This window comes from Python bivittatus, unplaced genomic scaffold (assembly GCF_059951505.1).
Source record: "Python bivittatus isolate LINGU-HERP-01145 unplaced genomic scaffold, Pbiv_v1 ctg000610_np1212, whole genome shotgun sequence".
NCBI classification, from domain to species: Eukaryota; Metazoa; Chordata; class Lepidosauria; order Squamata; family Pythonidae; genus Python; species Python bivittatus.
In genome coordinates this window covers 1,386,930-1,412,979 of record NW_028277088.1, presented here as the reverse complement: position 1 = coordinate 1,412,979, position 26,050 = coordinate 1,386,930, and the positions used below count along the sequence as shown (strand labels likewise).

Here is a 26,050-nt window from a genome sequence, read left to right as displayed (position 1 = left end):
AGGGAGATTTCCGACCCTCCCTGACACCTCCCTGCAAGCCAAGGCAATGGGGAGGCCAGCAGCACGGTGCAAGATGTTCCCATTCCACTCCCACTGCTTCTTTGCCCCTGGTCATTCTGTTTCTCTCTCTAGGTGGGGAAATAGCTCTGAAACGAGGACCCAGCGGGTCACGGGTTGCCTGGTAGTCAACTAACTGGCGGAACACAAGTAGACCTGGTTGGCTGGGTGGCTGTTCATTCGCCCAGAGAGCCCAGGTATGTGGAACAAGCCACGATGCCTCACAGGCACCCGGGCATCACGGCATGCATGACACAAAGGATGCGATTTGCAGACGGTGGTCAGGATGCACAGGACACCATCTGACCTCTGCAGACATCCTGGCCCTGGGCGAGTCCAGGTATATTTGGAGCTTGACCGATGTTCCCTGCAAGCGGGGGCAGGGGCCCGGGGCCTGGGCAGGCCCTGCTTCAAATCCGGCCCCGCAACCCCACCGAGCCCCTCTTCAGCTGGCAACGCTTTCGGTCAGAGCAACGTCGCAAGGCAGCGGTGGTGGGAAAGCCTGAGGGGAGGAGCGCTGTGGGTGCTGCCTCCGTGCGTGGCAGAAGGGCCGGAGATGACGCCAGCGGACGACTCAGCAGAGCCACGCCAGGTGTCCTGCCGGGCAGCCTCGACCTGCCCCTGCCAGGGCGTAGAGGGAGAGAGGTGGCCAGGGAGGCAGCGATCGGGTCAGCGCGTCAGGCCCACTCGGCCCCTGAGAGGACGAGGCGCTGCCTGCGTTCCTCCCGCAAAGGGACGTGGCTCAGGTGGGATTTCCAGCCTCCTCCTGGTGCCACGCACCTTCTGCGTTTGGATTGCTTTCCCGGATCGGGACTTCCTCCTGCTTTGAGAGAGCTTGTGGTGGGCGGGGAACCGCTGGCTTTTGCAGTTCCCCAGCGTACGCGTCGGGTGCCGGGTTGCGGGATCTACTCTTGTGTTCTTGAAGATTGCAAAGCCACCTCGCTCGAGCAGGGGACGGGAAGGGAAGCGGGGTTTCGTTTGCTTTCTGAAACGATGGTTGATGGGCACTCAAGTTGTCTAGTAGTCAACTGTTTGGCAGGACACAAGGAGGCCTGGCTGACTGGGTAGCAACTTTTAGACATGTGGCTTCAACCCCCAGAATGCCCCAACCAGCATGGAAACTCGGAGAATCTAAATCCGGAAAAGAAATCCAAATGCAAAAGGTGGAAGGAGAGAGACAGGGATGAATTACAGCAGTGACCGGTGACCCACTGCAGACCCGTAGGACGAGTTTAGGGAGAGATTGTGATGGGGAAACGGTATCAGTGGGGTTGCTAAGAGCCAGCAGTGACTCGAGGGCACCTAGTCAATCCATCAGTTAGCGCTAGTTGGGAGAGGCCACAGGTGAGAAGTTGCGGGTGGTAGGTGGGTGGGTCAGAGTCTCATGCTTGCTTAGAGAGAGGGCAGTTTCTCAGCACTTCTGGGGTCAGACGTAAAATAATTAAACCATCAGCAGTTTTCTTCCTCTTATTTTATCGGCCAAGAGACCTCCGGTCTCGCCCTGTCTCAAAAAATGGAAAAACTCTGCTCGCAATCCATTGAGGCAGAAAACAGCAGAAAAAGGAATTAAGAAGGATAGGAAAAGTTCCCCCCAAGTCTAGGTAAAGTCTAGCAAAGGGAACCTATAAAAAATGGGGAATGAAGGGAAAAGAAATTTTTAAAATGCTGAAGAAGAAGAAAAGCAAGAGTTTTGCCAACAGAAGAACAGAAGGAATTGCCAACAGAAGAACAGAAGGGATGGACAAATCTATGTCACTTTCAAGAAGAGTCATATCTGGCAAAGAAGAGACTTACTCGGTCTCATTTCAGCATTTATTTCCATTTTTAAAAAGCTGCGTTACATGCATTTATGCGATTTCCCCCCTCATTCGAGCCATTTCCCGAACCGGTCTCTCTCGACTGCGATTTCCCTTGCCCTTTCCACCAGGAACCGGCGCTCCGACACCTGGTCATCTGCGGCTTCTCGGATAGGCAAATTGCAGCACCAAATGTGGGGGAAACGCACAGAAAGCCAAAGAATTCTAATTTGCACAATCAGTTAGGAAGCCTGAACATGGTCGATGTTCTGCGTAGTCCTTAGAGGCAGGTCTAAGGAGGAACGCCAAGCTGGAAAACTGCGGGATCAAATCTCTTTCTTTGACCGAAGATCTGAGGCCGGGCCCTTCCGAATCATCTCTTAGAACCGGATGGTTGCACCAATGGTAATCCTGTACACTCTGAAGAATTCACGGAACTTTTTCTCAAGCTCCCGGAAAAAATTCTGAAATCTCTTCACACGTTTGGGCTGCTGCAGGAGAGAAAGAAAAGGACCGTCTCTTGTCAGGCCTCGTTCCCCAACAGGTGCCTGTGGGCCATTCAGCCCCTTCCTGTTTCTCCTTCCCTGCCCAGCTTCCGCTCTGCTGCAGGGAAGGTGCCCTGTGCCAGCCTTGGATCCCCACAAGCGGCACAGCAGGGGCACTTCTGGAGAGCAAAGGGGGCATATTTCTACCCTTTGGGGGTCGGGGTTGAAGCAAAACACATTCCTGACAGACCTGATTTGAGAAATGCAGGTTAAAAATGCCATTGCTGAAAAGTGTTAGGAGCTGCAAGGAGATTCTGCCCTCTTCTGGGGTGGGTGTTGGGGGGGGGCTGAATGGATGTGATTTCAGCTCAAACCCTCACCTTTCAGCCTGGGGAACTGGAATGTGGCAGGAGAAAATGCTTCTGTAGGACCTTGCAGAGGCAGCCCGCCTCCCACCCCACCCCACCCCGGCAGCCCCTGGGAGTCAGTGATGATTTCTTTCCTTAATGTACATCTCGCTCCCTGTCAAGAAACATCTTCTCCAAACTCTGCACTCTCAAAACTGAGAGAGGCGCACAAGCGTTGGGAGGTGGCGGGAGGACTCTCTCTGCCGAGAAGGACGGGAAATACCTACGGCTTTCCAGAAATTACTTAATTACGTTTCCAGCATATCTCAGCATTGGTCAGGTTACTGGCTCAGGAGGAGCCAAAGCTTGGAGGTGCCATTTAGGTGGAATGTCCTCTGCAGCACACGGAGGACCTCAGCTGAGCTGGTGTGTCTTCCGCCTGGCAAATGGTCCAACCCGCCTTCCACGTTTTGAGCTCATCACTGGAGGCCCCAGTCACCACACCACCTCCTTACCTTCTCCTCCTCCTTCTCCTCTTCCGTCTCCTCCTCATTTCCCCCCACGGTTTCACAGGTGAGAACTGCCACTGGTGGCGTCTCGTCAAAGAAATAGTAGCCAGAGCATTCTTTGACCAGCTGCAGGGGAGAAAAGACCATGCTGAGAATCAAGCTGTCTCCCAGAATCTGTTGCACAGAAGCCACCACTTGCTTTGCCGTAGGAGGAATCTTGGGCCAGTCCCTGGCATTGCTTCAACCGTGTTCTTCCAGGGCCACATTAGACAAGCTCGGCTGGCTCAGCCTCAGCCACAGTCTCTCCACGGGCCCTTTAGGCAAAGGAAGCAACTGCTTCCCAGGCTGGGGAAGGGTTAAAGTGTAGGGTCCCTTTTCTATCCACGGATCAACTCTACGATATATTGAGGTCCAGGTTGGCACTGATCACTCACCCCGTCGTCTTTGAAGTCACATTCATCCTCGGCACGTTCTTCTTGGACCAGGCACACCGTCTCTTTGATGGTGAAGTTCAGCTCTTGGATGCTCTCAGAAGTGGGATCCTGAAACAGGACGTGGCCAAGCAGAGCGGTTAGTTTGAAGACCACCTGCCCTTTCCCCCACCTTCCCTTGCAGTCATGTCCGAATGATTCTTGATGTAGCCACCTGGACGTTGCTAAAGGGCAGAGTCCATGTCGGTTGCAGATGTTTTGGATTCAAAGCCCATCGCCATATTCACCATGGATGAGGACTGCTCAAGATCTCTCTCCACGCTGAGAGAACAGAGTGGGCGCAGTTCCCTTTTTGAGCCGGCTCACCAGCAGCCTCAGAACTCTTCCCCGAGGGACGCATCTCTTCTAGAGAGGCGCTAAACAGGGCAGGATCAAGTGCACCAAGGGCTGAAGTAACTCTCCCCACTCATGCTCCGGACATTTCAGAAAAGCTCAGCTTTCAGCCTTGCTTGGGAAGACCACACTGCCCCAGGATGGAGTTCCCAAAGCCCTTTTCTGGGGTTGGTGCAAGGAGAATGGATTTCCAGGCGTGTCCAACGGTGCCACGACCTCATGGAACACACCACATCATCTTTGGGTTCCCAGCTCTACCGTGTCTTGCATGTTCTTTGGGACAAGAGGTCTAATTCTGGGAGTAGTGGGGAAGTTGCTGGACTAGGAGCAAGGAGTTCTGGGTTCTGGTCTCTCCTCAGCCACAGGAGCTTGTGGGGGACTTGGGGCCTGTCCTGTCTCTCTGCCCAGCCTACTTCTCAGGTTGCTGTTCTGGAGAAGAACGGAGGAAGGAAAGCTATGTTTGCTGCCTTTTGCTTCTGGGGGGAAGGTGGGCTATGGATATCATCACCATCACCATCAGCCTCTGCCAGACCATGCACGGCCAGATCCAGAGTACATACCCAATCAGGTTGAGGAACAGCCTCCAGTAGCCGATATTGGGAGTCTTCCCCTGCTTTCTCATTGTAGAGTTCCATGCCAAGAGCCACAGCCTTTTCATAGATCAGGGGTTTGTGTGGTGGTGGGGCTGCCCCAGAGGCTGAAAGTGCCCCAGCCACCAGCAAGATCCTCCAGAAGCACCCTTCCATCATTGGCTGTAGTGCTGTGGATGTCAGGAGCTGATGTGACCCCCGGGACCAGCACGCCTCCTTTTATACGCTGAGACTCGGGTCATCTGCTCGCTGGCAGATGGCCAGGGGTTTTCCCCACTGAATTCTGTGAGGGCATTCCTGCAGAATAGACCCTCCTTTCTTGGGAGTGGGGACAGAGGCAAAAGAAGGCTTACATGCCAGTAAGGAATCAATTTGCTCACACGGGTAACTGAAGGAAAAGGAAGCAGATCCTGTACAAGGAAGACTCGACTGGGACCAGTCATGGTGGTTGGTGCAAACTATCCACTGGGAGCTATCTAAAGTCTGTTGAGCAGTGTTTCTCAAACTTGGCAAGTTTAAAACATGTGGACTTCACGCAGTGGGTCTCAAAGTTGCCAGGTGTGAGAAACACTACTTGACAAACTTTAGACTGCATTTTGGATGGGGGGGCCTAGTTCCTGGGCTCCCAAACTTGGCCTTGGAAGTAAACCCCAGTTCTTCTGACCTTCACGTTTTTGCTTTGCTTCCTCTAAGCTAAGCTTGTCTGAAAACCCTCAGAAACAGGTCGACTAGCCTGGCAGCCCACCGGAGTTGATTGCCCACCCCCAGTCTTTTGCCCCCCTGAATTCATGGGCCTCGGAGGCATTCCCTCGCCATCAAATGATGATACATGTGGCACGACACTGTTGCGCATCGGACACAATTTGTGCAAGGACACCCTTTGAATCGTTTGGAGCATAACCTCAGACTGTTGTAAGAAGCTTTGAATGTTGGCTCTGGTTAGGCTAACTCTAGATAGGAAAAAGATGGAGTGAGTCAAGGGTCACTTATAGGAAAGTCCTCACAAAATAGGGAACTCACAAGTTAAAAAAAGATGGGGTGAGTCAACTGTAAATTGTGGGAAGTCCTCACAAAATAGAGAACTCACAAACTGATGAGGGGACTAAAATAAATTAAAACGAGGACTATCTGGGAAAGATGTATTACTTGAATTTTTGGAACAGCTTGGCTGAAGATCAGCCTTCGCATCTTCTGGAGCTGACCCCAAGTGTGTAAAAGATTGTTGGCTGTAATTCAGTGTTTTTCAAACTTGGCAACTTAAGACATGTGGATTTCAGCTCCCAGGATTCCCCAGCCAGCATGCTGGCTGGGGAGTCCTGGGAGCTGAAATCCACATGTCTTAAAGTTGCCAAGTTTGAAAAATATTGCTGTAAATTGTCTGCAGTTTCAGCCTTCCTGAGGGCAGATTGCAAGCTGCTTTTTTAGCATGGACAGTTGCCAGCAAGTGAACGGGTCGGAAAACAGAGATGCCAAGAAGACTTGGAGAATCCTGACTTGCACATCTAATTTTCATTTTAAAGTAGTTTTATTAAACATTACAATTAAAAAGTTAAATACTAATACAAATTAAAACATAAAAGAGTAAAAAGAAAAAAATAGAAAGCAGGAAAAAAATCCAAATCTGGGAAAGCAATCCAAATGTGGGACCGGGTGGAGGCTGGAAATCCCACCTGAGCCACGTCCCTTTGCGGGAGGAACGCAGGCAGCGCCTCGTCCTCTCAGGGGCCGAGTGGGCCTGACGCGCTGACCTGATCGCTGCCTCCCTGGCCACCTCTCTCCCTCTACGCCCTGGCAGGGGCAGGTCGAGGCTGCCCGGCAGGACACCTGGCGTGGCTCTGCTGAGTCGTCCGCTGGCGTCATCTCCGGCCCTTCTGCCACGCACGGAGGCAGCACCCACAGCGCTCCTCCCCTCAGGCTTTCCCACCACCGCTGCCTTGCGACGTTGCTCTGACCGAAAGCGTTGCCAGCTGAAGAGGGGCTCGGTGGGGTTGCGGGGCCGGATTTGAAGCAGGGCCTGCCCAGGCCCCGGGCCCCTGCCCCCGCTTGCAGGGAACATCGGTCAAGCTCCAAATATACCTGGACTCGCCCAGGGCCAGGATGTCTGCAGAGGTCAGATGGTGTCCTGCGCATCCTGACCACCGTCTGCAAATCGCATCCTTTGTGTCATGCATGCCGTGATGCCCGGGTGCCTGTGAGGCATCGTGGCTTGTTCCACATACCTGGGCTCTCTGGGCGAATGAACAGCCACCCAGCCAACCAGGTCTACTTGTGTTCCACCTGTTGACTCTCCTTATTCCCAAGACTGAGACAACAGCCTAGAGAGGCTGTGTGAGAACCTCTCTAGACCAGTCTAGGAATCTTCTTGTGTCTCCTTACTGGTTCTCATCCTCCATGGGAATTATCTGCCCAGATTGTTGGTTTATTTATTTGATAAATTTCTGTGCTGTCAGATTCCATCCCAACTCTCAGTTGGGTCTGAGCAGGGGTATCCATGAGGTGGGAGGTCAAAAAGGTCAACATGGTAGCCATGCCTATGACATATAAATAAGGGGAAGGACTTCAATCATGTGGGTGCAGCCACCATCTTGACTTTTTTGGTTACCCCCCCCCCCCAGACAACCCTGGTTGTTAGAGTTATTTAACTGGTTCATTAACAATGCCATTCCCCACTCCAATTAAGTGGGCTACATGTATAGGGCCAGTACTGATCTTGGACCTTCCCCAATCTCTAAGATTTCCCTTGTAGGAACATCCATGCAATGGACAAAGTGGACTGTGTTCCACTTGAGCAGCAAAATTCCTCAGCTCCAGAGCATGGCAAGTAGGCAGCTGAGTGATTTCTTCAAACTACTGGTGTCAGCTCCTCCATAAGTTCCTTCTGTGAGAAGGACGCAAAGTCCAAATGTCTTCAACTTCTTTTTTTTAAGGATAGGCTTCGTCTCTCCAAGGGTCTTTCCCCTGTTGCATTTCACATAACACAGACGTGTCCAGGAAAACTCTTCTTTGTGCTACGTCCCAAGACGTTGACTTCATCTTGTCCCCAGCCTGTGAGAGACAGCCTTCGATGGTCCATCAATCTTCCCCAGAGAGAGAAGCTGAGAAACATTGGTTCTCTGGGCCGAGATGTGAGTGAGGTTGAGTCGTAGGAGTTTCAGAGCCTGGTTTATTTTCAGATGTTTCATTGCCCACTGACGGAACACCTTCAAGGTTGTGATCTTGGAGAAGTAAGGCTTGTGGGTTAGTGATGGAATAAATCATTGCGTGACTCTACCCTCACAATGCCGGTTATGGCAGTTATGCCCCTGCCATAGAAAAGCCAGTGTTTTGTGTGTGTGTGTGGCCAGCATGCACACCACTGCCCTTCTGGGTTTCTCCTCATCCCGCCTGCTGGACGTCAGATCGCAGAACCTGGCCATCCTCTTTGACACAGAGCTGAATTCCAGAGAGGACAATGGCCCAGGCTGAGCTCTGTCAGAGCAGATAGCATGTCTGCATGGCCAGCAGCCCTTCCTGATCCTTCTCTATTCCTCGAGCTGCATCTTCACGGCCTTCAAGCTTCTCCCAGGCTTGCTGTGCAGGAAGACTTGGCCCTCTTTATTTGGTGGCCTCCGGAGAAATGCCCACTGTTGGCCAGTTGGCCAAGATGGAGTGTGGGGAGTTGGCAGCTGGTGGTGGGGAGAGGCACTGAAAACCATTGGCCTCTTTGCAGGAGGGAGACAGAAACTGAGCTGCAGGCAAGAGAAAAAATGGGGTGGGGGTATTTTGGGGGTATAGGCCTAGCACTGAAGAATTGTGTGGATGAGGACTGAGGATCTGGGCATTTTCCAAGAAGATTCTGAAAATGCCCAGTTCAGTTTTATCACAGTGACCCATGAGATCATGATGAGGGATAGCAAACATGCTTCTCAGCCCCCCCAATATTTGAAGGGTGCCCATTGAGATCTACCTGGAGGGTAGAAAATGTCCCCTTCCAGCCCTCTGAGGACCGAAGGGCTGAAGCTAGATGAGGAAACGCTTCCTAACTGTTAGATCAGGCCAGCCGAGAAAGGCGATATCTGAAGAGGTTCCTCAAAGAACTGCTGATTCAGGCAACTGTGAGCAAGCCTTGCCCAACTGCTCTCCAGAAGGAGAAAGGCGTCCACATCCAACGAAGGCCCCTCAACAGTTTCCTCTCCAGGTGCCGTGGAGGTCCGCCTTGCCTCACTCCAGTGGTGTGCACGCCACACGCTCAGGCAGGCCGGCCACAAACCCACCCCCTGCATCCACGTAACGCCCTGAAGTTGGCTAGTTTTTCGCCAACAGGCTTGGCCCCGTCTTGCAGAGAGAGGTTCAAGGACACAGCTCTGGAGAAGCTCCTTTGGTCGCACGGGTCAGAAAAGGAGGCCTGAGGGCACAAAATCGGCGCTCGCAAGGTCCAGCCACGTATATATGAGTCCCGAGGTTGACCCTTGCCCCTCTGCTCCTGGGAGGAGAGGCTGACTTCTGGAGGTTGTCCGGATGGCCCTGCCTGGTCTTCGCTCTCGCTTCTGTCCGTGGCTGGTGTAGCCCTCGCAGCCCCGGGTGGTGACCTTTTTCACTGCGGGACTTGGCAGGATGGACGAAGCTGGTCTGTTTGCTTCGTTCATAGTCTGGTCTATTGTGTCCGGGAAGACCTGTTTCTTGGATGGGAGGCCATGAGGTAATCCAAGGGCTGTAGGCTGAGCTGGGGGGGGGACAATATGTCCCCGGGGAAAAAGCGTGTCTGTGCTGTGGCCAAGAAACCCAGATGGATCCGTCCCTGAAACCACGAGCAGCCCAGCTTGACCCACAGGCGATCCTGCCTTTTTTGGTACTAAACCTGGATTAATCAGCCACAGTTGCTGTGTTTCCGTAACATGCTTTGTGCAAAGAAATACACCTTTGCACAACTTCCCAAGACATGGGTTGGGCGGCCACCACGTGCCGATGCTCCACCCGGCCTTAGCCTAGTCTGTGGGTCGTGTGAACAGAGGCCCCAAACCCCGTCTGGAGCCCGTGGCAAGACTGGGCAAAGACTGGCGCAAGGACAACATGGATGCAGACGCCCGGGCTTAATCGGCGGAGACCAAGGCCGGGAACGCGAAGGGGGCCTCCCTCCGGCCACGCCGGCGCATGATTAGGGAGGGACCCGGAGAGGGGCGAGGGCCTGGGAGGGGCCAGAAAGGGGCCCCTGTCTCTGCGGGTGAGCTGAAGGGCCCCGTCCGGCTTGCAGATGCCAGAAACCCGGCCCCTCCGGCCCCACCGCACCCAAAACGCAGGAGTTTGACGGCAACATCACGGCTGCCATCTTGACCTTTTTGACCAGCCCACAGACCCCCCTGGGCATGGCCAAGGCGTATTTGGGATTTGCAGGGAAGGGCCCTAGACGTGAACTGCAGGGAATTTCTCTTCAAAAGAGGGGAGAGATAAAGCTTGCCTTTAAAAAGACGAAAGTGGGACCTTCCTGAAAAGTCGTTCAATTCTTTTGGACTTGATTTCTTCAATAAAATGTTTATCGAGAAAGACAAATCATGACCCAGATCCTTATTAAACCCTTACTAAGCTTTCTTTAGGGGCAACTTTCACGTGGGTGGACTTCCCCAGCCAGCACAAAAACACACAAATCATATAAAAAACCCAAATAAAACAATATAAAAACATATAAAACATATAAAAAACCTCCCAAATAAAACAATGTAAAAACAAATAAAACAAAAAACGCGTAGCAGCCGGGTACAATCTACCTCACAAGGCTAAGCCTTTTCCTGCTGACCTGCCTAACGGAGACCCCCGTCTTCTCTCCGGGCTTCCCAGCCCAGAGACCCTCTCAGCTTCCCCAGGTGGGCTCTTTCGCAAGGGGCATTTCGACAGGTCTTCCCCACACCTCCAACGGCCCTTTCCCTCCACGGTTGGCCCCAGACAGGCATTTCCTGGATGGGAGGGGTGTGGGAAGCCAGCTGCCAGCCCCCGGAGAGGAAGCCCCCGCGAGATGGGCTATAAAGGCAGCGCCCGCGTGGCACCCCCAGGCCTGCCCAGAGCCCTTCGAAGAGCAAGTGGAGAAAGATGACGGGTGTTTGGGCACTGCTCCTGCTCCTGGGGGTGGCCGCTGCGGCCCCCCCGGCCCAGGTGGTCACCTACGATCAGGCGATTGCCTCGGCGGTGAATCTTTATAACCAGCAGAAAACCACCCCGTTTGCCTTCCGCCTGCTGGAAGCTGAGCCGCAGCCCAACTGGGTAAGTCTTCTGGGACTGCGGTGGGCATCTTGGCATCCCAGGCTGGCAGGAGAGACATTTGAATCCTGGCGCTCCTCCCCAGCTGTTGGGCGTCCCCTCCACGGGGTGCGTTTCAGCCCTTCTAATCTCAGTGGGGCAGAGTTTGGCCCTTCCTTCCTTCCTTCCTTCCTTCCTTCCTAGATCTCTGTGGGGAGAAACCGGTGAGGCCCTTGTGGAGCTAGACCGCTGTCTTTCAACTTTGGCCACTCTAGGATGGGTGGACGTCATCTCCCAGAATGCCCCAGCCAGCCTGGGGTGGACTTCAAGTCCCCCGGCTGGCTGGGGAATCCTGGGAGTTGACATCCGCCCACCCGAAAGCGGCCACGGTTGAAAGACACCGAGCCGGACAATCCTCCTCTTCCTCCTTGTCTGCAGAGCCGCGTTTCACTCACTCTGCCAAGGGAGAATCCCAGCAGCGGCCCTGCCAGGTCGGCCAGCATTGAGTGCTCTTACACAGAGAAGGGCGGTTGGCTTCCAAGGGTATCGCAGGAGTCTGAAGCCGGGCGAGATCCGAACCCGGGGCCTCCCGGCTCACCCGCCTGGGAATTGCACTTGCTTCCGTCACCGCCAAATAGCTGATTTGAAGGTGGGAAGGAATTAGCAGACAGCCAGAGGAGGCAGTGCTGATATTTTGATCCAGAGATAAAAGGGCTGGTCTTTACTGGATTCTAAAAAGACATTTAAAAAAAAAGGGTTTTCAAAAACCCTGATTTTTCATCCAGTAGCCAGGAGAGTCGCTCAGCTCCTTCCGATGCCCCCTGTGCCCAGGTAGAGTTTTCCTGTTCCCTTCTTCTGAGCAATCCATCACGGCCTCTTGACAGGCCACCTTGCCCGCGACAAGCCAGCAATTCCCACCATCGCCTCCTTCAGTGCCGAGAAGAGCCACTCGGTCGCGTCTGGAGGAGGGAGGCAAGATGCCAGCCTCCTGCCAAGGAACGCCCTGGCAAGGCCGAGGCTCTACTCCAGCGCCGGGGGGCGGGGGCTGGGGACGTTGGGGAAACCCCCGGTTCAATTTTTGCTCTGCTCTTTCCTTTGTGTCTCTGCCCAGGACCCCCGTGGCAAAACCACGCAGGGGCTGAAGTTCACCATCAAGGAGACGGTGTGCCCCTCCGCGCAGAGCCAGAACCTCACCCAGTGCAATTTCAAGGAAGACGGGGTGAGAGTCGCCCGCGAGCCGACGCTCGGCTTCCCTTCGCTGGCTTCGGCTTCCGGCGGTCGGTGGAAGTTGTGGCCCCTGCAGCCTTGGGGCGCGTCGGGGGGTCTTCGCCCGGCCACACAGCCTGCTTCCTCCGGTCTGGGGCCGCTGACCCTCGCCTTTCAGGGCCCCAGAGTTTAGGGCCAGGGCCCAGGCCAGTCCCTGGGGCTGAGGTCTCTGCCAGAACCCCCCTTGCTCCTGTCAAGCGAGGGGGCTGACGGCCGGGAAGAGGGCTCCCCTCGTGGGGGGAAAGGGCCGGGAAGCACAGCTCGCCTTCCCCGCTTCGAAGCCTGCGAGGCAACGGCCAGCGGCTTCCCTGACAAACTGCCTGCAGGTGTTGTGTGAACACGGGCCCCGGACCCCAGAGCAACCGCCGGGTTAGTCCCGCGTGGGAGGCTCAAACTCCACCTGGGTTTGTTGAGGGTTCAGTGCCCGGTGCCACCCGGAAGCCCTGTTCTGCCCAGAATGGCGAGGGCTTGGCATAAGCCCATCAGCCTCTTCCGCTCTCTCTCTCTCTAAGTCCTAACCAGCCTCTCCAAACGCCAGATGTGCAGGACCTCTGCCCAGTGTGGTCCTTTGGGGTCGGGATGTGCATTTCAGGGGCCCCCAGGTCTCAACTTCCCCCTTCTCAGGACGCCAGCAGGGACTGAGGCCTCTTTCCATGGCATCCCGCAGCTCAGTGGTGGAGACCCCTCAAGAGGGGCCCAGGCCTCGGGCCCAGCCAGGGTGCCGAGATCCTCCCGGCACCTTCCCCGCTCCAGAAGCTCCGGCACGGGGGTCCCCTGGTCAGCCCCCACGGCAGGGCCTAAGCCCGCCTGCCTGCAGCAGACCCCCTCCTCCCTCCCGTGCAGCCCCGATGGGGCAGCTGAAGCGCCACCTGCTCTTTACGGGCACTGCACCGTCTCAGCTGCCATCTTGACTTTCTTGCCACGCCCTGCAGACCCCCCTGCGCAGTGCGCATGCAACACCTGTCGGAAAGGGGGAGGACTGGATCCCATGGCCACAGCCACCAACTTGACTTCTTTGACGCCCCTGGGGCCGACTTCATAAAGGGCCCCTTTGCCTGGAGACTGTCTCTCCGCGTTGGTGTGTCTGTGAAACTAACAAGGTGTGCGTCCCCCACGGCTGACCGCTCCTTCCTTGCCTTGGGCAGGTGGACCAAGATTGCTCCGGAACCTACTCTACGCAACAAGAGCCACCAAATCTTACTGTCCAGTGTGAGAACATTGACCAAGAGGTATTCTTGTGCCTTCGGCCTGTCTTCTGCAGTGGGGACAGGCTGGCAGCATCGGGGACGGGGCAGTGGGGAGACAACACTCTTCACGCTAGAGAGACGTCATGCGGGGGCCACGCCAGAGCTCCCCGGTTTTGCCTTCCCAAATCCCAGCCACAGACGCCTCTCGGCACCTTTGGAGGGTTCTCTAGCTACCGCCAGCCCTTCTGGAGGCAGAGGTGGAGCGGGCGCAGAGGCAGGCAAGGGCCCCCTTCTCTTCACGGTACTCGTCTGCCAACGTTTGGCTTGAGGAAAGTCCCCTTGGATGGCAAACTTCCTCACTGCTCGCTGAGTCTCCACACTGAGAGCTGAGGCGGTTGGCGCAGCTCCAGAGCGGTGGCTCTGGGGAAGGAAGAGGGCCCCTGGGCGAAGGCCGGCACCCCGCGACTTCCCCCCGTTGCCCAGCCTCCGTAACAGCTGCCTGCAAATTGGGGCGTTTCAAAGGCTGGGGGCGGAGGAAGACCCCTGCTTTTCCTTCCGAGCAGGCTCGGGGTCCTCCGAGGTCTTGTCGGGAGAGCAAGACGGGGATCCGTCCGCAGGTCAGACCCTGCCTTGAGGTGCGGATCACGTTCTGGGCGCCGGGGCGAAGAAGGACGCAGGGAAACGGGCGGCTTCTGAGGAGGGCCGTGGGGGACCGGGGACCAGGGCGGCCGAACCTGGGGCGAAGGCCACGGGCCGCCCGAGAGCTCTCTGCGGAGGCTGGGACGGGCGCCCAGAGGAGCGCTCCTCCCTGGCCCCAGAGCGCAGGGCCCGGAATCGTGGGCGCCACTCACAGGGAGGCAGAGTTTGACCGACAGCAGAAAACCTTTCCTGGCAAGGGTCCGGCACCGGAAACCCTAACCCGGGGGGAGGGCTCCCCTGGGTTGGGGGGGTCAAGGCGAGGCTCGGCAGCCATCTTCTGGGGCGCTCCCCTGTGGATGCCGGCATTGCCGGGGTGGTCTTGATGGCCTCCCTGCTCCCTTCCAACTGCGGCAGCCGCCGGTTCCAGATCTCGACCCGCGCTCACTCCCAGCCCTTGCCCCGATGGCATCCTCATGCGTTAGCAGTCCGGAGAACGAATTATTCCTTCCCTTAGAGTAGCAGAGCCTTATATCCCCCGGAGAACGGTGCAGCTGAGCTCCACCCCGCTGGCATCTCTCCGGGGCTCCTCTGGGGACAGTTCACCACGTGTCCTTATCCTGGCCGGACCCCGCAGAGCCACACGCTAAGCCGTCCTGTGTTCCGCGAAGCAACACGGCGCTGTCGGTCCAGGCCCGGGCTGGGCAAACCAGGATCAAGGGCTCGAGGGGCGGCGCAGAGCCTGCCACCGGCGGCTTATTCGGGACGAGGTGCTAGGAGAAACCAGCCCGGTTTCGAATTCTGTAATTGGTCTGTTTGGGTCAGCTGTAAATATTATTTACTTTACAAGCGTGTTTCTCTCTGAAATACCCGTTTTCCTAGTTATCCAAGGTGGTGTGCTGGATTTGATTCAATTAGATGCATAGAACTGATAGAAATATATAATTATAGAATGTAATAATATGATATATATATATATATATATATATATATATATATAAATTATATAATGTAATAATAATACAGAAATTATATAATTTATATAAGTATGTATTAGTCTGATTGAGTTGAGATCCGTGTTTTTCAAACTAGGCACCTTTCAGATGGGTGGACTTCAACTCCCAGAATTCCACAACCAGCATGCCGTGGCTGGGGATTTGTGGGAGTCGAAGTCCACCATCTTAGAGGTGCCAAGGTTGAGAAGGACCGGTTTAGATACATGGCCTGTGGTTGCAAACTCTGTAGAGGTTTTAGGAGATGGCCTGAATGGAATATCCTGGTCGAATTAATGAGTCTCCTTGATTTAGCTGAACCGGATCACAAGAAGTCGCATCGGAAGATTCTTCAGGGGAGTGGCAGGCTTCCTGAGTCGACTTCTACCTTTTAGGGGATAAAAGGAAAAGTCCCCTCCTGCACCGTTGCTGTTCTAGCTGCACTCCAGAGATGTCTGACAGCTCAGATTTCGAAGATATGCCTTGCTTCTTATGCATGACACAGCTTCTCATTTACCTCTTGTTTTGATATGTCAGAATTGCATAATAAAATATCCTTTGTACAAAAGCTGCTGAAGCCTTCTTTTTTTCTCCAGAGTGAAGCACCGTTGATGGTAGAGACGAGTTTCTTTTCATTGAGGGCAACTTTGGGTGACTTCATGACATCTGCATGTAGTTTTCTGGGCAACAGCACAAGGCTGGTTTGACCCGGCCACCTTGCAGGAGGGTTTTTCCACAGCCTTGGGACATCCCTTTGGTATCCTGTCCACCCTACGTAGCTCTTTGAGGCCAATCAAGGCAGTCTAGATACTGCCATCTGTTGTGACAAAGGTCAACTCTCCCCAAGGCCAGCTTTGTTGGCTCCTACTACCCTTAAAGACCTGGCCCTGAAGTTTTCTGGGTAGCCACATGGCTGTGCTTTGCCACTGCCTCCTCAGATGCTTTTTGGCTTCCCAGTCCAGCCTCCAGACCTGGTGGTCCCCCATCCAAGGACCCACCAGGCCAAACCTTGCTTAGCCTCCCAAATCAGACTAGTTCAGCCCCTTACATTGATGAGTAGGGAGTTCCTTGGTCAGCATCAGGTGGCCAACGTTCGTTTCTTGTAACAACCTCCCAATTTTCTCCCGTGGGATTATGACTCTCCTTCGCTTATGCGCTTCCCAATTTTCTGAGGTCTTTCCTAGAAGTGACCGTTGACTCACTCCATCTTTTTCCTATCTACAGTTAGCCTAACTAGAGCCAACATTCAAAGCTTCTTACAACAGTCTGAGGTTATGCTCCAAACGATTCAAAGGGTGTCCTTGCACAATTTGTGTCCTGTGTGCAACAGTGTCGTGCCACATGTATCATCATTTGATGGTGAGGGAATGCCTCCGAGGCCCATGAATTCAGGGGGGCAAAAGACTGGGGGTGGGCAATCAACTCCGGTGGGCTGCCAGGCTAGTTGACCTGTTTCTGAGGGTTTTCAGACAAGCGAAGTGAGGAGGCTAAGCAAAAACGTGAAGGTCAGAAGAACTGGAGTTTACTTCCAAGGCCAACTTTGGGGGCCTGAGAATGTGGCTGCCCATCCTGGTTTCCATACTGTGTTAGTAGTTAAATTTATACCTGACCTTCAAAGCACTGTACAGCCATTACTCTATGCAAGTCCCCAGTTAGGGAAGGCTGCCTCTTCTAGGGGGGTCTGCAAGCTTTGGTCCAAAAGGTTAGTGGGGGCTGAGATGGTGTTGGAGCTGTGCCTGTTTTCTGAGTGTAGTTTCCGTGTATTGAGGGGCGAATTCAGGCATGCCAAGACCAGGAGTGACCAGAAATGGCTAAGAAGTTAAACAGGGTCCCACCTGGTTAACCTTTGGGCAGGAGGCCACTGGGAGGTCTCAGAGATGCAGGCTCTAAGGAGACGTTGAAAGGACATCACAGGAGAAGCAATGACCCTTCTGTGTTGCTGCTAAGAGAAGCAGGAACTACGCTTGATCCCAAAGAAGGCTTTTCTTAATTTTTCTTGGAGAAGCCTCTACAGCAGTGTTTCTCAAACTTGGCAAGGTTAAGACCCACAACTTGAAGTCCTTGTGTCTTAAAGTTGCCCAGTTTGAGAAACGCTGCTCTACAGACTCCCAGTGGAGAATTTAGGACAGTCATTAAGTCTGAAAATTCCGGGGTGGGGGGAATAATGAACCGTGCTCCAAAAGTGAGTGGAGCAGTGGATGAGAGCAAGGGGCTGGTATTAGCGCCATAGTCAGCATTGCTCTCCATTGTCATAGGCACTATGTAGTATGCCAAAGATAGAAGATCCTGCACAAGATTATTTAAGGGGGAGGAACGGTCCCATAGGGGGACGCGGTGGCGCAGCGGCTTAATGACGCTGAAAGTTGCCGGCCAGAAATGGTTGACGCTTCAGTGGTTCGAGTCCAGCCTTCGCGTTAGCAGGGTGAGCTCCTGTTTCCTCCCCAGTTGCTGTCAACCCAACAGTTCGAAAACTCACATGAGTAGATAAATGGGGACTTTCACTCCGGTGGGAGGAAAAATGCTGGCGGCGCCTTGCAAAAGGAGTCGGGAGCAGTTGCCGGTAAGTGCGAAACCGCCCTCGCCCGAAAAAGGGCGCAGAGCAACGGAAACCCTGCCTCCTGCGCTTGCCAGCTGGGCTCTGCCCTAGGAAGGAGGCCCTGGCAAACCACTTCCGAAACAATTGCCTTGAAAACTGCAAGGACTCGTCCAAGCAGTCACTGCAGAGTCGGTAACGACTGAGCGCAGATTACAAAAAAAACAAAAACGGTCCCATGCTCCGAAGTTGCACCTTGGCACTGTTCCCAAGCCCTTGTGAATGGAGAAAATGGAGATGATTGTAATCTGCACCAACCACCTGGCCCAGGTCCCAGTCAAGTCTTCCTTCTGTAGGATCTGCTTCCTTTTCTTTCAGTTTGCCACCTGAGCAAATTGATTCCTTCTTGGCACATGAGCCCTCTTTTGCCTCTGTCCCCACACCCAAGAAAGGAATGTCCATTCTGCAGAAATGCCGGAACAGAAATCAGTGCGGAAAACCCCTGGCCATCCGCCAGCGAGCAGATGACCTGAGCATGAGCGCATAAAAGGAGGCATGCTGGTCCTGGGGGTCACATCAGCTCCTGACATCCACAGCACTACAGCCAATGATGGAAGGGTGCTTCTGGAGGATCTTGCTGGTGGCTGGGGCTCTTTCAGCCTCTGGGGCTGCCGCACTGCCACACAGACCACTGACCTATGAGGAGGCTGTGGCTTTTGGTGTGGAACTCTACAACAAGAAAGCAGGGGAGGACTCCCGATATAGGCTACTGGAGGCTGTCCCTCAGCCTGATTGGGTACGTACTCTGGATCTGGCCGTGCATGGCCTGGCAGAGGCTGGAGATGATGGTGATGGTGATGATATCCATAGCCCACCTTCCCCCCAGAAGCTCAAGGCAGCAAACATAGCTTTCCTTCCTCCGTTCTTCTCCAGAACAGCAACCTGAGAAGTAGGCTGGGCAGAGAGACAGGACAGGCCCCAAGTCCCCCACAAGCTCCTGTGGCTGAGGAGAGACCAGAACCCAGAACTCCTTGCTCCTAGTCCAGCAACTTCCCCACTACTCCCAGAATTAGACCTCTTGTCCCAAAGAACATGCAAGACACGGTAGAGCTGGGAACCCAAAGATGATGTGGTGTGTTCCATGAGGTCGTGGCACCGTTGGACACGCCTAGAAATCCATTCTCCTTGCACCAACCCCAGAAAAGGGCTTTGGGAACTCCATCCTGGGGCAGTGTGGTCTTCCCAAGCAAGGCTGAAAGCTGAGCTTTTCTGAAATGTCCGGAGCATGAGTGGGGAGAGTTACTTCAGCCCTTGGTGCACTTGATCCTGCCCTGTTTAGCGCCTCTCTAGAAGAGACGCGTCCCTCGGGGAAGAGTTCTGAGGCTGCTGGTGAGCCGGCTCAAAAAGGGAACTGCGCCCACTCTGTTCTCTCAGCGTGGAGAGAGATCTTGAGCAGTCCTCATCCATGGTGAATATGGCGATGGGCTTTGAATCCAAAACATCTGCAACCGACATGGACTCTGCCCTTTAGCAACGTCCAGGTGGCTACATCAAGAATCATTCGGACACGACTGCAAGGGAAGGTGGGGGAAAGGGCAGGTGGTCTTCAAACTAACCGCTCTGCTTGGCCACGTCCTGTTTCAGGATCCCACTTCTGAGAGCATCCAAGAGCTGAACTTCACCATCAAAGAGACGGTGTGCCTGGTCCAAGAAGAACGTGCCGAGGATGAATGCGACTTCAAAGACGACGGGGTGAGTGATCAGTGCCAAGCTGGGCCAGCAATGTAGCATAGATGGAGACAGGGCTGTGGCACTTCCGTAAGGCCTTATGGAGATTTCATATGGCAGATGTGAAACTGGTTCTCCATCCCCAATGTGTTGAAGAAAGGGCACATTTAGAAATGCCTCTTTTTCTTCTATCTTTGTCTTGAGGCGCACACTTCCTCCAGGTTCTCCAGATCAACTCTTAGGCCCAGCCCTGTGGACAGAGAAAGGACCCTACACTTTAACCCTTCCCCAGCCCGGGAAGCAGTCGCTTCCTTTGGCCTAAAGGGCCCGTGGAGAGACTGTGGCTGAGCCATCCGAGCTTGTCTAATGTGGCCCTGGAAGAACATGATTGAAGCAATGCCAGGGACTGGCCCAAGATTCCTCCTACGGCAAAGCAAGTGGTGGCTTCTGTGCAACAGATTCTGGGAGACAGCTTGATTCTCAGCATGGTCTTTTCTCCCCTGCAGCTGGTCAAAGAATGCTCCGGCTACTATTTCTTTGACGAGACGCCACCAGTGGCAGTTCTCACCTGTGAAACCGTGGGGGGAAATGAGGAGGAGACGGAAGAGGAGAAGGAGGAGGAGAAGGTAAGGAGGTGGTGTGGCGACTGGGGCCTCCAGTGATGAGCTCAAAACGTGGAAGGCGGGTTGGGCCATTTGCCAGGCGGAAGACACACCAGCTCAGCTGAGGTCCTCCATGTGCCACGTGTGCTGCAGAGGACATTCCACCTAAATGGCACCTCCAAGCTTTGGCTCCTCCTGAGCCAGTAACCTGACCAATGCTGAGATATGCTGGAAACGTAATTAAGTAATTTCTGGAAAGCCGTAGGTATTTCCCGTCCTTCTCGGCAGAGAGAGTCCTCCCACCACCTCCCAACGCTTGTGCGCCTCTCTCAGTTTTGAGAGTGCAGAGTTTGGAGAAGATGTTTCTTGACAGGGAGCGAGATGTACATTAAGGAAAGAAATCATCACTGACTCCCAGGGGCTGCCGGGGTGGGGTGGGGTGGGAGGCGGGCTGCCTCTGCAAGGTCCTACAGAAGCATTTTCTCCTGCCACATTCCAGTTCCCCAGGCTGAAAGGTGAGGGTTTGAGCTGAAATCAGCCCCTCCATATGTTGGGCAATGAGGCCTGACAAGAGACAATCCTTTTCTTTCTCTCTAGCAGCAGCCCAAACGTGTGAAGAGATTCAAGAAATTCTTCCGGAAGATCAAGAAAGGGTTTCGCAAAATCTTCAAGAAAACGAAGATTTTCATTGGTGGCACCATTCCCATCTAAGAGATGATTCGGAAGGGCCCGGCCTCAGATCTTCGGTCAAAGAAAGAGATTCGATCCCGCAGTTTTCCAGCTTGGCGTTCCTCCTTAGACCTGCCTCTAAGGACTACGCAGAACATCGACCATGTTCAGGCTTCCTAACTGATTGTGCAAATTAGAATTCTTTGGCTTTCTGTGCGTTTCCCCCACATTTGGTGCTGCAATTTGCCTATCCGAGAAGCCGCAGATGACCAGGTGTCGGAGCGCCGGTTCCTGGTGGAAAGGGCAAGGGAAATCGCAGTCGAGAGAGACCGGTTCGGGAAATGGCTCGAATGAGGGGGGAAATCGCATAAATGCATGTAACGCAGCTTTTTAAAAATGGAAATAAATGCTGAAATGAGACCGAGTAAGTCTCTTCTTTGCCAGATATGACTCTTCTTGAAAGTGACATAGATTTGTCCATCCCTTTCCAGAATTCCTTCTCCTTTTCTGTTGCCAACATTCTTCCTTTTCTTCTTTTTCAATATTTTAAACATTTCTTTAGAATAGAATAGAATAGAATAGAATAGAATAGAATAGAATAGAATAGAATAGAATAGAATAGAATAGAATAGAATAGAATAGAATAGAATACTTTATTGTCATTTCACTATACCCTACATGCCAAATTCCGTCGCAATTGACTCCCAATTAGACCTGATTAAATACAATTTAAAATACCACGGTAACTATACAATGTACTTTTTTACCATCTGGCAGCGGATTACATTTTGCATTCTATATAAACAGAAAAACATTTAGTGAGCATTCAAAAGTCTAATAGCCTGGGAAACAAAACTGTTACTCAATCTGGCTGTCCTACATCGAATACGGCAGAACCTCTTCCCGGAGGGTAACAAAGAGAACAGGCCACGATGTGGGTGGGGAGTGTCTCTGACGATCTTTCGAGCTCCTGAGAGGCAGCGCGCATATGCTAGGTCTTGGATGGGCGTCAGAGAGATCCCAGTTATCTTTTCTGCTGCCCTTACTGCCCTCTGCACAGACCTTCTATCCGAGGCACTACAGCCCCCAAACCAGACAGAAATACAGTTTGTAAGTGCGCTCTCTATAGTGCCTCTATAGAAAGTAAGGAGAATGGGGGACGGAAGATGGACTTTCCTCATCGGGCGCAGAAAATGCAACCGTTGCTGTGCTCGTTTTACCAGCAATGCAGTGTTAAGGGACCAGGCCAGACTGTTCGTTAGCTGCACCCCTAGAAATCTAACACTGCTGACTGACTCCACAGCTATGTCATTATGAAAAGTGGAGTGTGACTACACCGTTCTTCCTAAAATCTATAATAATCCCCTTAGTTTTTTCTACATTTAGAACCAAGCTGTCAGGTTTAGCCCAAAGAACTCCAAGAGACAACGCAAAATCAGTTCAACTATGTTTATTAGCGACAACCTCTAGGAAGAATCTCCCCAGACTGAACCCTAGCTCCCAAGCCAGCCAGCCACAACACCATAAATTCCTCAGGGAGGTGCCAGCCTCATCCTCTTGAAGTTCCCACGCTCTTGCGGTGAGCTAAGAAAACGCTTATCTCCCTGAGCCTGGCCTTCATAATTCCATTCCATCATACAGGCTGTTTTTATAGCATCACTCCACCAAGCCCTTCATCTCCTTCCTATGGCCGTTATGTGCCATTGAGTTGGTGTCAACTCTTAATGATCACATAGATAGACCTTCTCCAGGACTATCTGCCCCCAACCTGGTCCTTCTGGTCTTCCAACGGTGCAGCCACCACCACTGTAACTGAACTCCATCCACCTTGCTGCTGGTCGTCCTCTTCTTCTCTTTCCTTCCACCTTTCCCAGCATTATGGACTTCTCAAGGGAGTTGGGTCTTTGCATAAATGTGTCCAAAATATGATAATTTGAGCCTGGTCATTTGTGCCTCTAGTGAGAACTCTGGGCTGATTTGTTCAATGATGCCCTCGCAATCTCTTTTTTCTGCTGTGTCCTCAAAAGTTGCCTTCATCTCACCTCCAGCCTATGTGTGAGATAAGGTGGAAGGTGTCTTCAGCTGTGTCGGTGTCCAAGTAGCACTTCCCCCTTCTTCTGATGCCACCCTAGTGTGGACTCAAGGTGTGCAAAATCTGTTGGGCTTCATCTCAAGGAGACATCAGGGGCTTAGTGAGGCAGAGACGAGAAGAATCAACAATGGGGGAGCATCATTTCATGGCGGGATAGTTTTCGGTCAGCTCAAGGATGGCATCAAACCCCACGGAGCTTAGCAGATCAGGGAAGTGAGAAGTACAGAGACTTCAGAAAGGTGTCTTTAAGGCTAGAATTAGGGGTAAACACAGAATCTTGGAAAATGCAAGAGAAATGTCTTTGTTTCTTAGCAAGTTCATTAAGGTGAAAAGGCCCTTATTCCATTTTTGCCTAAGGTGTGTAGAGTTTCATGTACCGATCGATTACATACACCAATGCATCCTATCTGATGTTATTTGTCCAATATTTATGTCACTGAGTTGTTGACTCATAGAAGTTTGCAGAATCTGCCTGTGGGAATTTACCTTCTGTCAGGCCAAAGCTTTTTGGACATGAGACTTTATTCTAATGGCAGGGAAAATGAAATAAGATCCAGCAAAAACTCTCAGACCATTTTGAATCCTTCCCTCCCTGGTTTTTCACCACCCCGGACTTAGTTAACATTTATGAGATAAGCTCCCAACAGACTCTTCTCCATCTCTTGATTGTTTAAGTCAGTGTTTCTCAAAGTTGGCAACTTTCTGCTAGTTGGGGAATTTTGGGAGTTGAACTCCATTCATCTTAAAGCTGCCAAGTTTGAAAAACATCGGTATAGATTGTCTTGCTAATTCAGATACACCTGGCTCAGATTGCTTTTGAGAAAGCTACTGCAGAAGCAATTGAAAATGGAACCAATTATCTTGATACAATCCATTAAGGGCATGATTCTCCTTCCTTCCTTCCTTCCTTCCTTCCTTCCTTCCTTCCTTCCTTCCTTCCTTCCTTCCTTCCTTCCTTCCTTCCTTCCTTCCTTCCTTCCTTGTCCAGAAGATTCTGACTGATGACCTAACCCATCTTCTACTCACTTTCACCGCCAATGAAGTCAACACCGTGTGCAGCACACATCACTGGGGCAGAGACGTAACATGTTAGGCTGATCCCTTTTGTTTGGACAAACTTTTCAAATGGGCCTTGGGTGCAACGTTTCCTGATCCACCGAGGTGTGTTCCCAGGGACAGCCTGAATCTCTGTGGGTGAAACGTGGAGGTCTCAGTTTTCCCTCTTAGAAAACAAAACCTGGGGGTAGACAACAGATGCTGGGTCTTGCTTGAAAGGCTGCCCAACTGCCCAATGGGAAGATGGAAGGACCTGGGATGACCCTGGCGAGCCAGAACAAAGAGCAGAGCGCAAACTTCCCATTTTGCACATGAAAACAAATGCCGATGTCCTTTTTAGGGGGTTGGGGGTGGAGATTTAATGGGTTTGAGCAATAACAGCTTCACCAAGATTTAGGCTGATCTAAAGGGTTCCTCTTTCTTCCCTTCCCTCCTTTCTCCATTTCTGAACAGGGGCAGGAAATTCTTGCAGATTGCCCAATGACTCGTCCACCCACTTTCACTGCCAGCGAAGTCAACAGCAGGAACTGCACAAACACCCCTTTCTTTATAGGCTTTTAGTCTAAAGTCGCCTGATCCATTAGGGTGTGTTCCCAGGGACAGCCTCCATCTCTGCAGGTACAACCTCAAGATTTAAGTTGCCCCTCTTATCTTGGCAGCGGGCAAAAGACTGGTAAACTCCCTATTTGCCCTCTTCCGCAATGCAGCAATTCAAGAGGGTAGTTCCCCATTCAAAGAAGGAACACCATGGCCTTTGCACAACGAGTCTGACGGGGTTATGGAGTTAACCTATTTCCTGGGTTATGGAACTGTAAACTAACCAGATTAACTGGGCTGGAAGGGGCTGGACTGGCACTGAGGAGACCCGGGTTCATGGCTCCAGAAATTCTGTGGAAAAGTTTGGGTCACTTAGGAAAACAAAGAATCTTCTTCCTTCTTTCTCAGCATCTTTGTCCCCACCTAAGGCAACATTACGCAGTACCAAGGGCTACGTTTCTTGAATCAGGGTTTGAATACAGGCCTCCCTTCCACGCATTTCTCAGTTTCAGCACAACCATTTATTTATTTACGTACGTATTTTCATTTCTGCAGCCGCCCATCTCCACCAAGTGACTCTGGGTGGTGAACTAATTAGAGGCACCCCCTTTGATCAGCATGATTATCCCAACCAACGTAATCAGAGAGGGTTCCCGAAACCATCGGATAGTTATCAAAGCATCTTGTAGCTCCTAGATTCCAGAAAGCTTTCCTAGTGTGGAGAAGTTGCGGGTGGAAAACTGCAAATAAAATTAGCAAGCCACAGAATAAAGAAATTCTCCTTCTGCCCGACATGCACACCCTTACCCACTTCTCCTGCCTTATCCACAGAGCATCTCTGTGATCCCTATTTCATAACCTAAAAGTGTTGGGCCTGGACCAGCTGGTTCTCACCAAACCTGTCATGGGGTATGGCTACAATTGAGAAGATCATTTGAGGAGAGGTTTAGCTGTTCTTGGACAGATCTGATCCCAAAGGTTCACGTCCTGATGGTCCTCTGACCCATCAGTCATGCTTCGATCTTCTCCTGGTCTTTGGCACATCCTTCTTTTAATCTGTGTTGTATCGCCCCACAACTGTGCATCAGATGGACTGAATGTACTTATGTAGCTGGAATATCCGTCCTTTTGTTCATTAAGGTCATTACCCATCATGTTTCCTAGAAAAGGTTATTCACTGGCCCCAAGGTTTCATTCCATTCAAACATGGATTCCCTCTGGTTCAGCTAGCCTTTGGCCTCTGTATCTTTCCAACACCCTCTCTTGCTGAGCCCAGCCTACCACACAGGGGAAAACTGGGAGGAGAGGTGCCACCTTGACCTCCATCAAGCTAAGAATATTGCCTAGAAGAATCATGTGGTTCTGTTCATGTAGCATCTTTCCAAAAGCAGATTCAGCCTGGTGAACCAGGATTGGAAACATTCAGCCATTTGGTCAGGAAGATGTGGCATCTGATTTTCAGCTTCCATTCTGCGTTGTTTTTTGTCCATCCAGCCTGCACCCATCATGAGATTCTTTGTAGATAGATAGATGATGATAGATGATAGATAGATAGATGACAGATCATTTTTAAAAGAAAAAGAGAGAGAACAAGCAAGCAAAAGGAAAAAGGAAAAAATAATTGGTGCAGAAATATAATCTCTATAAGTGGACCAAGGAAATCTCAGGATAGCACAGTTACCGGTCAATATATATTTGATTAGAAATTAGCCATAAAAATCATTCGATTACATTTAAGCACATTAAATCATATTTACCAATATAAGTAAGTCTCTGAGCTGAATGCCAAAATCTCCACTCTTGGAGGGAAAAAAAAAAGGAAGGAAAAGAAGAAAAGCTACTAAAAACATATTACTTTCTAATTCCCCCTTTGTCATACTCTGATGAATAAACAATATTTATAGACTTTTTAAAAACATTGTGTGTTTTTGTGTCTG

The 26,050-nt window shown here is 52.1% G+C and overlaps 3 protein-coding genes across 4 annotated transcripts; 2 read left to right on the top strand and 1 right to left on the bottom strand.

Annotated features, from left to right (window-relative positions):
- Positions 1–1,855: 1,855 nt before the first annotated feature.
- On the bottom strand, positions 1,856–4,808 carry LOC103063944 (cathelicidin-related peptide Oh-Cath). Its single transcript, XM_088150449.1, has 4 exons — positions 4,579–4,808; positions 3,629–3,736; positions 3,201–3,320; positions 1,856–2,344 (listed from the first exon to the last, which is right to left on the bottom strand). Exons 1-4 carry the CDS (start codon positions 4,765–4,767, stop codon positions 2,234–2,236), a joined length of 528 nt encoding a protein of 175 aa, XP_088006575.1. The 5' UTR covers positions 4,768–4,808; the 3' UTR covers positions 1,856–2,233.
- A 5,844-nt stretch (positions 4,809–10,652) lies between these two features.
- On the top strand, positions 10,653–15,399 carry LOC148214545 (cathelicidin-related peptide Oh-Cath-like). Its single transcript, XM_088150441.1, has 4 exons — positions 10,653–10,839; positions 11,927–12,034; positions 13,227–13,310; positions 15,212–15,399. The coding sequence occupies exons 1-4, from the start codon at positions 10,669–10,671 to the stop codon at positions 15,296–15,298; spliced, it is 450 nt and encodes a 149-aa protein (XP_088006567.1). The 5' UTR covers positions 10,653–10,668; the 3' UTR covers positions 15,299–15,399.
- Positions 15,400–18,018: 2,619 nt separating this feature from the next.
- On the top strand, positions 18,019–20,848 carry LOC103052957 (cathelicidin-related peptide Pt_CRAMP1). 2 transcript variants are annotated; one of them, XM_007443208.4, is made up of 4 exons: positions 18,019–18,225; positions 19,074–19,181; positions 19,664–19,783; positions 20,360–20,848. In XM_007443208.4, exons 1-4 carry the CDS (start codon positions 18,037–18,039, stop codon positions 20,468–20,470), a joined length of 528 nt encoding a protein of 175 aa, XP_007443270.1. In that variant the 5' UTR covers positions 18,019–18,036; the 3' UTR covers positions 20,471–20,848. The 2 variants fall into 2 exon arrangements, with proteins under 2 accessions (XP_007443270.1, XP_088006566.1); XM_088150440.1 differs by having other exon boundaries at positions 20,357–20,848.
- The last annotated feature ends 5,202 nt before the right edge of the window (positions 20,849–26,050 follow it).